We start from the raw sequence: 16588 nt of genomic DNA, 5'->3' as shown, positions 1-16588 counted from the left end.
AAATACAGATACAGAAAATTAACAGACTTGCCTTTAACATCAGCAGCTTTCACACATCTTTTACCAATATGACTGGGATTACAACTGTTAAATACGTTGAATTTAATTTAAAAAAAAATTCTGAAATTATTCTTTCATTAAATTTTATTTTATATCATACATTTTAATAAGTAATAACATTGATAGCCTTCCTTTAGCCAGAAAGCAGGAAGATGTATATAAATGTCTATATATTTACATGCCGTATATAATGAAAATACTATTAGATTTTATTCTGAGTTTGGTTATAATTGTTAATACTTATAAGACTTTCTCTAACAACAAATCCTCACTAAGCACAGAAGAATATTCAAAATTACGACAAGGAATAATGCAATTGCATAAAGCACTGTGTCTTTCAACTCAACAATCCATCAAACATGTTTGTAAAAAAAATTGTTAAAACATCATATTAGAATATCAGTTGTTCTACAAGAGTAAAAAATCTCTAGTGTTACTTTTAAGATATCATACATGTATAAAGAACTTAATGTCAGGTTCTACTGCAGATATTTTTATGCATCTACCCCACAGAAAAAGTTTTGTATAACTTGTCCCTCCATTAATAGTATGATACTTATTTTATGCAGTTTAGAAGGTATCAACTCAACTTAAAGTGAAATAGAAAACCATTTTAATGTAGATGTAATTATAAATAAATGAAATAAAAAAAATGAAATACTGAGAAAGAACTACCTAAATTTCATGTGTGGAAGATAAAAAAAACATTTTGTTGTTTGTTTAATAGGCATTTGTATCATTTTATTTGTTTTATTTATCAAATAATAATTATAACGTTTACAATTCACTACACCTTGCGTCCTTGCAGTGATATCAATCAACTGTACAGTACCTACCAAGAAGGTATTACAGAGGCTTATTACAAGTGAAACAAACAGTAGATGAAGAAAAACATTCCTTGGCAGAAGAAGTCATCACACAGTACATCAAAGAAAGTTAAACAACAAAATTTAATAAAGGTACAAGAAACAAAGAGCACAAAGCTGGCATAAAAAACCATTATATGACTGATTTTTGGAAAAGATCAGGGGGAAGGTAGATATGGAAGAAACATGGAGATGGTTAACGTCAAGAACATTAAAGAAAGAAACAGAGGTTTGATACTGATTGCCCAAGAACAGGCCATTCAAACAAATGCAATCAAAGCAAAAATTGAAAAGTTAACAACAGACTCAAAGTGCAGATTATAAAGAATCAGAAGAAATTATGGACCATATTCTTAGCTTCTGTGCAAAGGTTGCACAAACTGACTATAAGCAACGTCATAATACAGTTGCTAAAATGACCCACTGGAACGTTTGCCAAAACTGTCGGGATCATGACGATGAAAAAATAATTGAAAACTCCAAAGTTAACATCCTGTGGGACTTCAGAATATAAACAAAGTTCTAGCACATACATAATACACCAGATATAACTGTGATCCATGCTTTCTTTTTCTCAACCAAAGATATTGCCATACCAGGAGACACCCGAGTTGAAGAAAAATAACAAAATATCAAAATCTAAAGATTGAAATTCAGATCAAAGGTTATGGCACTAGTGGTCATTGGCAAACTGAATGCTGTTCCAAATAATTATGCCAGCATTGAAGATCTGAAAATTGGAAAAATCACCAGAAGACAACTATAAAAGGCTGCACTACTTGGATCCACACCCTCTATGCAGATTCTTAGGGAAGAATCTGATGTGTAAAATGGTCAACATTAGTGTTACAACCAGCACTGAGAAACAGGGATATTGACATAAATTTTAAAAACTTATTATTCTAATATCCAATGATACAAATTTGAGAATTGGTCACTTGGTTCTTATTGCTATCGAGAATTCTAAGCTTATTTTAGATAGACATTTGCTGACAGAAGTGAAAGCAGAATGAGAAACACAATTTATTTTCATATGGAAAATTTTGTTTTCATTGCTGTTTTCGCGAATTGAACAGTCACATGCAAACCGCTACCAACATTGTTAAAACAATTCAATTTTTTTGGTACTTACGTCGTCCATTTATTTATCAAAAATTGAAAAGTCAATTATAATTATTACAGAAATATTCTTTGTAGCTACCACGTTTGAATCTCTTTCTTTCTTATTTTCATCAGTGGAGAATGTTTTTTGTTAGAAGAAAAGCTGAACATGTTAAAATGCAACTGCAATGTGCAGAACAGAATAATTTGCCAGAAATGATATCTGCTGAAGCAATACTCATTTTTCCTTTCACTAACAATTTATCTTTATATGAAATAAGCTTAAAATAAATTCAAAAAAGATAATAATAATAGTTAATTAGAAAATAATTTTATGTTGGGTTTTGTGAGTTATACTCCGGGCGCATTTTTTTGTGCAGTGAAAATGTAGCGAAATGATGTCACGAGCAGCGTTGGCCATTTAGAAACAGGTTTCAGAGTGTTAGCTGCAAAGCACTTCTCAAGCGCTGCATAAAAAAACACACCCTCTGTTAACACCAGCTGCTGTATACTATGCCGGACCAGAATCAAGACAAAAATTAAACAAGTGTGTCAGTGTGTATGTCTGTATTCAGGGATTTCCTTACAATACAACATGTATTCAATATAGTGGCCTTTTGTAGTGTGATGTATGTGTTTCTATTCAACTGCAGTGTTCCTAGGCTTTTGTGTAGTGTGTGGAGTAAGACAGCTATAGAGGAGAGAATGACAGGCACAATAAGCACCCTATCCATCCTCCACAGATGCCTTATTTCCTGAGCAAGTTCTGTGTACTTGCTGATTTTTTCAGTGCATGTGTTTACAAAACACATGCACTGAATTGCAAACACATGCATTCCAAACACTCACAATATGAGTGTTTGGAATAGATATGTCTATAATGTATGTAATTTTATCGTGTTTGTCAATGAGTGTGATGTCTGGTCTGTTGTGGTAAATTGTTTTATCTGTGATTATGGCTCTGACGTAACACATTTTGTGCATGTTGCTTTCCAATACTGTCTGTAGAATGTATAGTTCGTGGATGTCTAATAATTTGTTTGTTTGCAAGCTCTTGGTATATTATATTTGCTACTTGATTGACTTGTAACCAGAAGTGATGTGTTGTATAGTTTCTGGCATGATGTGACATTTTCTGCATGTGTCATTTGTGAATGTTGTATCTTTGAGTATGTGTTTTCTGTAGCTTTTAGTATTTATGACCTGATCCTGTATGGGAATCATGAATCCTTCCATCTCCCCAAAGAGGCATCCCAAGCTGTTTGATGCAGTTTTGTCAACAAAATCTTGGGCTAGGTTGTAGGTATACCTGCCATGGAGTGCCTTTTGAACCCACGATTGCTTAATGGTGTCTATGCTATTTATATGTTGTGTTGTGTCCATATGTTGCAAGTGTAAATTTAATGGTGTTATTTGAGTCTGCTAGAGTTGGTGCTTTATGTATCTGTGATGTTTGTTGTTTTTTCTAGAAAAACTCTTGCAGTGTCTGTATTTCTTTGTAGTGAAGGTTTACTACATCAATCAGGCCATGTCTGCCATCTTTATGTGGCATGGTTAATCTTTCTATGATGGATTTAGGATGATGTTGTTTATGCTTAGTAAATGTTGTTCTTGTTTTCCTTTGGAGTTGGCTCAAGATTTGTTGTGTGAGAGTCCAATGTATAACTCCAAAAGAATATGTGAGAACTGGGACAACATATGTGTTTATTGCTTTAAATGTGTTTTGCATTTAGCTGTGTTCTGAGAATAGCATTTAACCTACTTTAGGTATTCTTTAATTAATCTTTGCTTTATTTGTGTATGTTCTGTTAGTTTGGCCTGCTGGAATCCTAAATACTTGTAGAACTCACCCTCTTTCATATATTCAATAACATCTCTATTTCCAAGTGCAAAAATCTCTTTTCTTCTGGACTCCTTCTTCTATGTGAAGTGTTTTGCATTTGTCTAGGTTGTGGTGTTACGCCATACCTTTTTTGTATATTTTATTTGTATATATATATTTCTCATTTCCCTTTATTCCTCTACCCTTTGTTTCCTTGTCCCCCTTCTTCTGGAAACTTCTCTCTGTGGGTGGCGACGAACTGGTTATAAGACAAAAGAAACGGATAGCCTGGAGGGGCTAAAAGGGAGATAGACTGGACACTTTTGGCTGAGACATCGAGCTGTAAGAACGTGTTTGGTGAGGTCTCCAAGTCAATTTCGCATCAACGGGAGAACGAAGGAGGCAGCAAGCCGAACGTAGCAAAATCTAGAGAGGAACTCTAGTATTCTAATACAAAAGCCCTTCTGGAAGTTTATCGAAGGAAACACAAAGGAAGGAGAAAATTCGAACTCTACAGTCATCGAATTTTGTATTGTCAAGAAGGCCTGAGTTATAGCCACTACCATGAGTTCGCTAGCTAAGTTTGGGTACCCGTTCTTGTCTGGTTCTATTCTATTACCTACACCTTCTTTTTCCTTCTCTAGTATAAGTAGTTAAGTAATTAGTTATAAGTTTCTTTTTTCGCATTCCTTTTGTGTTGCGTCGTGTATCTCAATTCTTTTGTCGCGAGATTTTAGAATAACGATTCTGTCCGAGTGTCAAAAATTTATGACCTTTGTCCAAGGAGTGTCGGAATACAAACGATAATCCTGTATAAATTAACAAATGCGGGTGAAAAAAAATAAAGTAGTTTAATTTTCTCCTACCCCCTTGTCGGACTCTTTTTCACCATGTGTGTTTTACAATAAGGTCAAACCCCATTTGTATGTCCTTGGAGGATGAATGTGTGATCTGTAGGAGTTGATAAAGTTGTTTTTGTGTGAATGCATAAAGTTTTATGTCATCCATGTACATCAGATGTGACAATGTAAACAGTGTTATTTTTTCATGTATGATATTGTAATCATGTTTGTGTTGTTTAACATGTTAAATGTCAGAACCAGAGAGGACTGAAGGAATTTCCTTGAAAAATTCCTCACCTAATGATTGATTTGTTTGTATGCAGCACTGGAGAATAACACTAAATCTCAGATGTAGTCTCCAGTGCTGCATAGTGTTTTGGAAGAATGCAATGAGTGATGGATGTATTTTGTACACATGGAAAATATGTAGCAGCCAACTGTATGGAACACTGTTGAATGCTTTTCTGTAGTCTATATATGCCATGTGGATGTTTCTGCATTGTTTGTGTGCTTGCTGTAGATTATTATTATTATATAACTGAAGTGATATAATAAAGGAAATTGTCTTCTAGCAACTTTTTCGCACTCTTGATTATAAAAACAATTCACAAAAACCAGCTTACTGTTTATAGCCTGTCTTCATTCAGAAAAGATAAAAGTATTACTGAATTAGTTTATTCACTGATAAACTTTGAACAATTTTTAATGTTAGATTTACTGTCTGTAGGAATAACAAGTATATGTAAATGAGATAGGTGGCAGTTATGATGTCTATATGGTGAATAGGTGTAAGTTGATAGGAGCACAAATTTGAATCTTGTATTGAAAATCCTTTATCTATGGACTCATTTTTTTTCCTGTTGTGCTAATGAATTCTTAATAAATTGTTTAGTGTCAATAAGCATTTGGCAGCAATACAATTATAACTATTGTTCAAAAACTTTTATATACATATTCTTAAAAATATTTAATGGTATAACTCTACAATAATTAAATGAATAAACACGAAATAACAATCCTTTTTTACATTTAATATTGCTCTATTTAGTTTGATACTCTAACTGTTGTTATTTCTAATAATCATTGTAAAGACTCATTATTATATTTGTTTAGTTAATAAATTAATTTTGATTTAAAGTTTTACATAAACAATTTTTAAAGATTAACATTAAATTTACCTGCAAATTGGAAAATTATTTTTATTGAGTTTACATGTAGCACCATTCTGACAGTAATTAGGTGGACATTCTAGGAAAAAAAAAGAAATATATTAATTTATGACAGTAAATACTCATAGACTTTTCCATAAAATATTTTTAATATAATTATACCTGTTTTTTTTTTTTTTTTTTTTTTTTTTTAAATTGTGAAAATTAACTTGGCAATTTGTGAATGCAATTAACATAAAATCAACTAATCTAGGAAAAAATTGATTGATTAAATAAATTTACTGCAAAGAAAAGCTGATAATCAGCAGTAGCAATATTACTTCTATTAAATGCCATATATATTTATATATAGAGGCCTCAAGTAGTTTCTATTTATTAATGAAAACTCAGAGAATATGGAACATTTCTAAAAGAAGTCTCCATATGCATTGAGGCACTTATCCCAGTGTCACTAAATGAATTATTCTTTCTTGGAAGAATTCTTTGATTGGTTTTGGAATCATTCTTGAATAGTTCCCACAACTTTTGCATCTGATTGAAGCCTATAACCTTTCAATGCTTTCTTCACGAATCTGAAAATCCAAATGTTGCATGGCAACAGGTCAGGACTGTATGGTGGGTGGAAGAGTGTTTCCAAACTAAATCTCCAGTTTATCTTTGATAATTCCAGCAATATGTGATCTGGCATTGTCATGGAGCAATTGACTTCAGATGTGATTTTATCAGAATGCTTGTTCTCGATTGCAGCATGAAACTGATCCAGTCTTAGAGAGCAATGGTTGGTAGTGGTCACATAATTAGGTGGTTGTTTTTTGACCATAAAGAACTTTTGCTGTCAAACTTCAGTCATTATAACCTTGCCAACAGACACAGTAGTTTTAAACTTCTTTATGTGAAGTGACATTGGATGGTGCCATTGTTATTGGTCGTAATGGAGATACCAGCTTTCATCTCCTGTAATGATCTGGAATAAGAAATTGTTACCTTCTCTCTCGTAGTGTTCCAAATGCATCAGTCATAACATTTCTGAAATTTTTGCTGTATGTTGAGATAATTAGTGATTCACATGAAGCACATTTTGTCATAGTCTAAACCCTATATAATCCCAAGCAGATGCTCCCAATGGAAATGCAAACCTCTTTTGACATTGTTTCAATTGACATGCATTATCCTGGTATATATGTTATGGACAAAGTGATTAATCGGGCATTATTCATAATGCCCAGTCATTATGAATAATGACCAACAAAATCGGGCATTGTAATAAATTTCAATAATTTATCAAATTGACCGGTCATTATGAATACTGCTATCACCTAGTCGGGCAAAGCAATAATAATAAGTTGAGGAATGATCATCCGACATACGCTAGCTAATCGGCACTCAGTTATGTGTGTGTATCATGTTTAGTACCAAATTTAAAGTTTGATTAGAAAAACTTCCACTTATTTCATTTAGAAATATTTATTTTTTGTGAATTATTTCAAAGTATTTCAAAAAGAACATGTAATCTTTTAAAACTAAGTACTATTAACTATATTAATTAAATGGCAAAATTTTACCTATGTGCACCATCTTGGCGGTGGTCGCTGACGACTGTTTGTGCTCTCGACAGATTCCTTCCAGAGGGGAGCCGCCGGCAGGCCACCGATTGTTTAACGTTACTAGATATTGATACATACTAGTTATTGATACGTGTGTTCAAGAACTACCGTGAATAAATAACTAGTGATGTTAAACAATCGGCGGCCTTTTGGCGGCTCCCCTCCGGGAGGAATCTGTCGAGAGCACAAAAGTCGTGACTGCCACCAAATTCGGTACTAAACGCAATACGCACGCGCAACTGAGTGCCAATTGACTAGCGTATGTCGTACGATCACTCCTCAACTTATTATCATCACTTTGCCTGACTAGGTGATAGCAGCATTCATAATGACCGGTCCATTTGATAAATTATTGAAATTTATTACAATGCCCGATTTTGTTGGTCATTATTCATAATGCCCGAATTAATCACTATGTCCATAACATATACATAGATCCACTCTCACAATTTGTTTCAGTGTCATTGACATGAATGGTCTCCTACTTTGTGATACTGATAGATCTTTAATGCTGTTATAGCCACTGCAAAACTTGTTACACCATCCAACTATTGTTGTTTAGGACAGATATGTTAGCAGTTCATTATAAATCCTGTGGCAATAAATTTCAGCAGGTTTATATTCTTCTCTGCATAAAAACTGATCATCATCTTGTTTATCACACTTGGATGCATCTGATGTCTTCAAAGTTATTATTACCATTCTATCAAACTTAAAGAACATAACAAGCTTACACACTAATTGCATGCTACTGACGGTTTGACTCAACATTTTCTCTATTTCACTGATATATTGCCATTTGAGAACATTTGTGACATAACTGAAATTGTTGATTTTGAATTATGTGAATCATGAGACTCCCAGTCATTTACAGTAAAATGTAGCATGTCTTTATTCCATTACAAAATCTTCAAAACTTATTCAAATTGTTACGCTTTAGAGACTGAGTATGTAATTTTTTTAAATTTTAATTAATTTGAAAAGTAAGATAATCTAACATGCTAGAACACTTTCAAGATGATGTTCTAGCTACAAACAAAATAAATATCAATTAGATAATTCAAATAGTTGAGTAGGAATGAAAAGTTGAAGTTTTGATTAAAACTACAAAAACAATTATCTCAAAACAGTATTTTCAGAGTTATGTTACTAATGTTCTCAGAAGGTGATATAATGCTTCATGTAAGCAATGGTGTGCCATGAATGAAAACTTTTAGAAGCCTGCATATACTAAGGCAGATGTAGCAGTAATGTAAATTTTCTTATTTAAGGCTTTATAAGTCAAGAGCTGTAAAAGAAAAGTTAAATGTTATCAGAAGAATATTACATTGAAAGGAAATTAAAGTTTGAGGACAGTTCAATTACTGGCAATGGATTTGACTAGTTACTACTTTGTCTGTGTGAATTATTTGTACTTATATAAAACAAAATATTAAATGCAAAAGGTAGGTTATTTGGGAAATTATTGTGACAGAAACTGGGACAGGAAATTGTTGGAATGAGATCTTTGCAACCAGGTTAGTAGGGAATGTAAATGGCTTTTGCAGTTCGCCTCGATTTCTAGGAAAAATTGCTTCTATTTTTTTCAGATTAGATTGATAGAATAAGGCATTGTAACATCTGGGCAATGTGCCAAAGGAGGGGTGCCTTCTGTATCTAACATTTAAATAGGGGAACTGGTTCCTACTTATAAGTAGACATGGGAGAAAAATCTGAAAAAGTTTAAGCTGCCAGTCCATTAGACTTACACAATCTGAAAATCGAGAGTCAGTGATTTTAGTGGAAGATAATTATCTGACTTCAAAAAATGCCCTCCAAGCATATGAGATATATCTCTACTGCTGATAGCTGTTCTATTAGCATAATTTTACTTATTTTATTTTGTTGTATTTTTGTGTATTTACATTGTCAGTGGTTTATCCATGCACTTTATTTTATTTTCTTTTGTTCAGTATCAATAGTTAATGATCACTTCCCAGGCATTATCTAATTCAGGAGTGGCGAACAGTGGCACGTCGGAGAAATCATCTGCCACGTAAAATATTATATGATTTCAGTTTATCATCTGTCTTTTCCAATCAGCTTCTTTACATTTATTCTAATTACAGCATATTTTATATATTTAAATATAGTTTAAACAAAAACCTTTTTCTGTCCTGTGGGCATTTAGAGCAAGCCCATTATGAGTTTGGCCAATCCCACTATGGAGCATCCAGGTGGTGAGGAACGAGGCCCAACATATCTGGACGGATCACCACCTGAAAATTTTCTGGGGCTGTTTTAACCTGTCCGGATTTGATCTTGGGTCCCCCAGAATCCTCGATAATGTGAGTCTTGACTGGATTTAGACCTATTCTTTTATGGTAGTGAGATAATATCTTACCGTATAATTTACAAATAATGGTTACATTAAGTACTTTATGGTTATATTTTAATTAAAAGTGGCAGGTGAATTGTTTTAGTATTTATAAGAGAATTGCAAATTAAACCACAGAACTTAAGTGACTAGTTCATTCATTTCACTTAACTGATGAAGATATTACCAGAATCAATAAAAAGAACTATTTTAATAAAGTTTGTTTTTATATTGATAATTAGATCTTTGTTAAAATTTAATAAATAATTTGAGTAAATACAATAGTTCCTTTTCACAAATGTTATTGATTTAAAACAAATGTTTTAGTTATTATTTATATTATAAAAAGAAAAAAAAACTTGAAAAACAAACCTGTAAGATCACACATACTCTCGTCGGAACCATCAGAACATTGTTTAGTTCCATCGCAAATCAGTTCTTCACGTACACAGTGACGGTCGTGACAAAAATAATTGCTTTGGTTACATTGTACACTTGCTGTTAAATATATATTGAATGTATCATTTTATTTTATAACTTGATAATATAACTATTTCTAACTCGAAATTGAAACATACAACAAAATCCTTTTTCATCTGAACCATCTTTACAATCTTCATATTCATCACAGAGATAGATTCTTGGAATACAAGTTTTATCTCCACATTCAAATTCATTTTTCTTGCAATTCACAGTTGGACGAAATGTTGTATGTGTGACAGGTGTAGCAGGACTTGATTTTGTTGTTGTTGTTGCTGTTGTTCTGGTTGGACGAACAGCTATGAAAAAATAAAATTTTCAAAAGTATCATCATTGATGACATTTTTTATCTGTAATAATTATTAATATCATTTGATATACAAATGGTTAAAATTAATTACAATATTTCTTTCATTAGTTTCATCTTGTATATGTTACCGGCAAAACCTGATTTTACGCCAAACTAGTTTTGCCTAGGCCAGACTAGTTTTGCCTAGGCCAAACTAGTTTAGAATAATTATTCAAGTATATTAATGGTTAAATATATTAATGGTTAAAATAAAATTAAAAGGCAATTAATTAGATGAACAATTTTTATTCATCTAATTGATATTTTACTGTTGATACTGTTTCTTTGTTTGCTTTTATTCAAGAACTACCGTGAATCAATAACTAGTGATGTTAAACACTGGGCGGCCTGCCAACAGCTCCCCTCTGGGAGGAGTCCGTCGGGAGCACGAACAATCAGAAATGCTGCCATTGGGGTTATCTAGGTACACTTTAACCCACCCATTAATATCTAAACTAGTTTGGCCTGACACGCTTACGCCAAACTAGTTTGGCCTAGGCAAAACTAATTTGGCGTGAAATTGGGTTTTGCCGGTAACATATATATATAATGTTCATACATAAATTAAATGTATTTTAATTTATATATGAACATCATTAATGCATTGTCCTTATTTTGTTTATAGTGTTAAGCTTTGATACAGCAATGCTTATTGTCAATTGATTCAAATCTGTTGCATAATTGGTAGTGTATGTAACAGTAATGATCATAGCAGTTTAAATTATTTAGAGAATTTTTTTGTAAAAAGGAGCTGGTGGAAATTACAATTTAATAAAGTAAAAATTGCATTACAAATACTAGGTGATTGGATATGGTGAGCAAGCAAGATATGACTAGTATTTGTAATGCAATTTTTATTTTATTATATTTAGAGGATTTTTACAAGTTGTAACAGAATTGATACTATACACTTTTAATTCTGTTACATATAAAGTGATTACAACATGGAAAATAACTAGAACAAAATAGGCTACTGATGTGGCTGTAAGAAGATATTTAATGATCAAGGCCACTAATGTATGGGTTGCATTTCATGTAAAAATAGACAAAGTCATATTATAATAATAAACTTAACTAGAATATAATTAAAATCTTGTGTTTTAATTTTTGTAATTTTATATTGATACTTCTATTGAAAATTAAATAATAATTTTTAAATAATTTACTATAAAAAATGTTTGGAATAAATCAACAAATCTCATTCCTCTGGTTGGCACTATAAACTTAGAGATGTACTCGAATGTTTTGCAGATTATATCAAATTACTGAATTTTGTCAGGAGAAGTCTATTATTATCTGAATATCTGAAAGTATTTGATAAATCAAATAAAATTGACAGCAGATTTCATCAAAGAATGGAATAAAATTATTCAGGACATCTAATATTAATGAATTTCATGCCATGATGGAGTGTCACTGTGATTGCCATTCATTATGGATTCAGAAAAACCTAACATATTTCTTTAAATTTTTTAATTCTTTTTAGATTGTCTTTGTCTCTTTCTATAATCTAATATTCTCTTTTATTACCTACCAATGTTTGTCCATATTTTACACAAATCAATAACAGTTCTTTTGGGAAAATATGACAAACTCCTCAATGTAAATAGTCCTATTAACCAGATGTAAATGTTTAAATAGGTGATGTTCTGTATAGTACCTACTGGAAAATCTGACAGAGTTTAGGGCCTGATCAGATCCAGGTAGAATGCTTTTTTATGTCTACTCCACCAAAAATTGGTTCATCCATTTGGTGACTTGTCTATGAAATACAATGAAGTTGTTGATAAATATAATATTGATGCATACATCACATTGTGTGATGACAACTTTTGTAAAGTTTTTCTGTTATATAATAAAAGGTTGGTGGTGCTGTTAACGGGAAATCATTAACAGCACCACCAACCTCGGGGAGCCATTAGTCACGATAACCTCATTTTACTCTTCCCTTTCTAGAACTGACAACTGACCATTTATTAGACAAGTCTATGTAATCTTTTGTGCAATCTTTCTTCTTTTGTCATGCAACCAGTTAAATGAGTATAACTAGTTTTTTCACAATCTCCGAAAACCATATCAAGTCTAACATTTCCGCAGAGTAAATATGCCTACTTAGGGTGGATGATAAAATCACTGTTTCGGAGTCCAAACAGAATAACTTTAATCTCTAAACTGTTTTATTTAGCTTTACAATGATAAATAACCATTTATATTTTTGCAGTTTATTATTTATTGTGATTCATACACAGTTAACAAAACACTGTTAGCAACATGAGCATCTGCAGAAAATTTTTGCAGGGGGAGCAAAGCAAATTTATTTATAAGTCAAATGTATGTTTCAATTAATATATATTTTTTGGAAAATGTTAAGAATTAAAAATATGCAGTATTTTTTTTTTTACTTACATTTTGTTGTACTTCCCATTGCAGTAGTAGATGATGGCGACTCGGCTGAAAATATTTGTATATATTATAAAAAATTTTAAATGAAATTTAGTATAACTTATTTTAATAAAAATAATATACTCACTTAATAATGTTGTACAATCAATATCTATTAAATAAAATATAATTATATTATTATTTATAAATAATAATAGTAATAATAATTAAATACTCATTGTACTAAATAAATAGCAATATATATATGTAATTATTAAATATAAAGTAATGACATATATTTAAAACAAGCAATTATTTATTGTGAAATTGTTTTTTTCGACATATTCGTTTGTGGTTTTGCCTGTTTTTAAAAAAGTCTAGGCCTAGCACTAGTCGACCCTTGTTCATTTTTTTTTTGCTTATGTAATGTCTCAAGTTAGGTCATTTCTGGGCTTTGGAAAAATCGTCATATTTTTTATAATTTATACAGCTGTACACCCAGACTTTGCTCCTTCCAATTACCACCTGTTTGGATCAAAGAAGCACTATATGGTTACAGATTTGATAGTGATGAAAAGGCAAAAAGGTGGTGCACGGCAAGCGGAGGTTGCAGGTTCAAGCCCCGTCCCGGGTCAGTTCTTTTATTCCAGAAGGTTCTAAATTTATTTAATATTTACTTAAATTATACTTATTAACTGTTATTAGAGGTAGACGTTAGGCACCATCTCTCATCTAAAACTACTTTATATCAATCATTTAATTACCAATTTATAGCCCGATTTTTAAGGCGCTCGTTGGTATTTCATTGTGAATCCACTATGTTGGAAGCATTCATAAAGATTTGTTCTAAACAATTGTCAAAAGTTAATTAAGTTTATTAGTGAGAAAAAATTAACACCAGGAGAAATTGATAAGTTCCTGATATTAAATCAAAATTAATATTTATTATATAGTAGAAACTCTTATTATCTATCGGGATCAAGGCCATGACGGATACGAGAATAGATGGATAATGTGATTCTCCTACCAGTACAGGAAAATTAATTTACAATTCATAAAATATACAAGCCATCACTGTTTATTTACTGTACAGTGCAATATTTATATGCAATACAATATTAGCATACAGTACAGCATGTACTTTATTATGGTAATAACATAAAAGAAACAAATGCAGTAACTTTACACCCCAAAAACTGAATTTAGCATTCTGACAGTTAAAAGAATAATGGATAACTTACATTTCAGTTAATAAAAATTTAAATACTTAGCCTATGTATGTAGAATTAATCTAATTAATTGAAAATTTAAATATTTTAAAGTACGTTAAGTATATTTTAATTCTAAAAATTACACATACCACAATCTTGTTCATCACTTCCATCTTCACAATCTGAATAACAATCGCAAAGCCATTCCGAGGATATACATTGGGAAATCTCTCTACACATAAAATGTACTGCTTTGTCGCAGAGAGGCGGTACACCAGTTGGAATTATAGCTGTTCCTATTAATTTAAAATTTAAAACATTGTTACATTAAGTAAATAGCAATTTTTTCCTTTAAAAAATAAATAAATAATTCAGGATAATTATTATTAGATATGTAAAGACAACACTTTTCATAAATGTTTAAAAAATCTAATTAATTGATCTTAGCTAGACAATAAACATCTAAAAAGAATTATTTCTACATTGGCTTAAGGATATTTTTATGATTACAGCCATTAGAGTTAAATAAAATCTATTCACAACCAAGGATCAAGCAGTAGAAGTTAAAAGTAATTGGTTAACTTCTAACTCTAACTTTTGATCCTTGGTTACGAATACAGGCATTAAATATATATTTTCATATTAAGACATTGTTCTTTATAAATATATCTGCTGTTTGACAAGGAATATATGCCTAAACATATGGATTTACATTTGTCAAATCATTAAATCTAGAGCTAGTTTTATAAGTTTAAACTCATTTTAATTCTCTCTCTCTAGATCCATTGTTGATATCACATCTTACTGACCATATGCTAAAAAACTGTTTCAGTTGTTGATGAGTTTAAGTCATAAATTATTATTTTTGTATTGTATAATTAAAATTTGGAAAAAAACAATAATCTTACAATCAGTTTATTAACCAATAGTTATTATAAAGGACATGTATGTAATCTTTGTTTATAGTATGTTATTGTATATAATAACAAATAAGTTTTTATCATACATTTGTTCAATTTTTCAGCAAAAACAATTATGGGAAAACAAAATTCTAAAATCAATTTTATTAGTGAGGTTGAGGCCGAAGTTTTAAATGCGAAAACGTGTACGTCGGATGTTTGGCACCGCTTTCCTGTAAGCCTAGAAGTTTGACAATGGCATTTGAAATGTCGAACATGATTCCACTGACTTTCCAAACACCATTGTCAAACTTCTAGGCTTATAGGAAAGCGGTGCTGAACGTCCGACATACACATTTTTGCATTTGAAACTTCAGCCTCAACCTCGCTATTATGAAATATGATTAAACTTAAGAAGTTTAGATTAATCAATTAATTTATCAATGCAATTGTAATTTGTTTCTTTTAGAAAGTAGAGAAGATTTTTGAGGTTATAGTGATAAATTTGTAAATTGAAAGATTAGATAAAAAGATTCTTAATTCTTAGCATTTATCTAAACTTAAATTCAATTATTTTTGGGATCTTGATGTATAGTGTGGTAAGTGCATGTGGTGAGTGATTCACAATGGAATATAACACAAAAATATGTTCTTGTCACCCGTGTTTATTTACTTTGCAGGATTCCTTTACAATTCCGACACTCCTCGTTTTTACAATAACAACCCTTTCCACATATAATTCCGGCAGATGCTCGGATAGGATCGTTACGCGATCTCGCGACAAAAGAATATTCAGCGCGTTACAAAATATAAGGACTAAGACTAATTACTTAAAACTACTTATATAACTAAAAAAAAGATAGGGAAGAAAAGATAGACAATAGGATAGTTGGAAGTATGATAGAAAAGAATGGGTACCCAAAGTTTCGACGATCTTGGGGTGATGGTTGTGAATACTAGATTGATAATTTTCTGTGTTGTTGATTTTGGACGTCTCTCCGATCCTCCCAATAAGTTTTTTGAGGTTCCTATATCAGGATATACTTCGGATTTCTCACGAACATTGGCTTAAGCTTATCGTCCTTTGTCCTCCAGTTGATGCTAGAACAACCTGGAGGTCTTCACAATATGTCCTGTCCCTTCGACGTCTCCGTCGAAAAGTGAGCTCTTGTCCCTCACTAGGCCCTCAGGCTACCACCTTTCCTTTGTCTTTTATTTAGGTCACCACCATTTGAGCAGGGAAGGGTTAGGGAAGACAGAAGTTTCTAGGAAAAGATAGACAAAAGAACTAACGAAGAGGAAGAAAATGGAAAAAATACTAAAAATAAAATATACAATATACAAATTAAGGCGAACGGCCACAATAGGCTAGATAGCATAAGATTACATATGCAAAAGAGTAAAATTTCCTACCTTTTAGATCAATTATTTAATTAAAACCCAAAAG

At 31.6% G+C, this 16588-nt stretch overlaps 1 protein-coding gene across 1 annotated transcript in view; it reads right to left on the bottom strand.

Moving 5' to 3' along the window:
- Positions 1–23: 23 nt before the first annotated feature.
- The window catches only part of LOC136975272 (MAM and LDL-receptor class A domain-containing protein 1-like), a gene marked incomplete at its 3' end in the record, with an annotated part of 49075 nt that continues 32510 nt past the window's right edge, over positions 24–16588 (bottom strand). Inside the window, exons 17-23 of the mRNA XM_067270306.1 lie at positions 14392–14538; positions 13180–13203; positions 13056–13100; positions 10399–10599; positions 10193–10318; positions 5870–5939; positions 24–84 (exon numbers count right to left, since the gene is read on the bottom strand). Coding sequence (XP_067126407.1) covers positions 24–84; positions 5870–5939; positions 10193–10318; positions 10399–10599; positions 13056–13100; positions 13180–13203; positions 14392–14538 — 674 coding nt within the window. The remainder of the gene's footprint in view (positions 85–5869; positions 5940–10192; positions 10319–10398; positions 10600–13055; positions 13101–13179; positions 13204–14391; positions 14539–16588) is intronic.

Source organism: Centruroides vittatus, unplaced genomic scaffold (assembly GCF_030686945.1).
Source record: "Centruroides vittatus isolate TY-2023 unplaced genomic scaffold, ASM3068694v2 contig_370, whole genome shotgun sequence".
NCBI classification, from domain to species: domain Eukaryota; kingdom Metazoa; phylum Arthropoda; class Arachnida; order Scorpiones; family Buthidae; genus Centruroides; species Centruroides vittatus.
The sequence above is the reverse complement of the archived record's forward strand: the minus strand, read 5'-3'. Positions and strand labels throughout refer to the sequence as shown.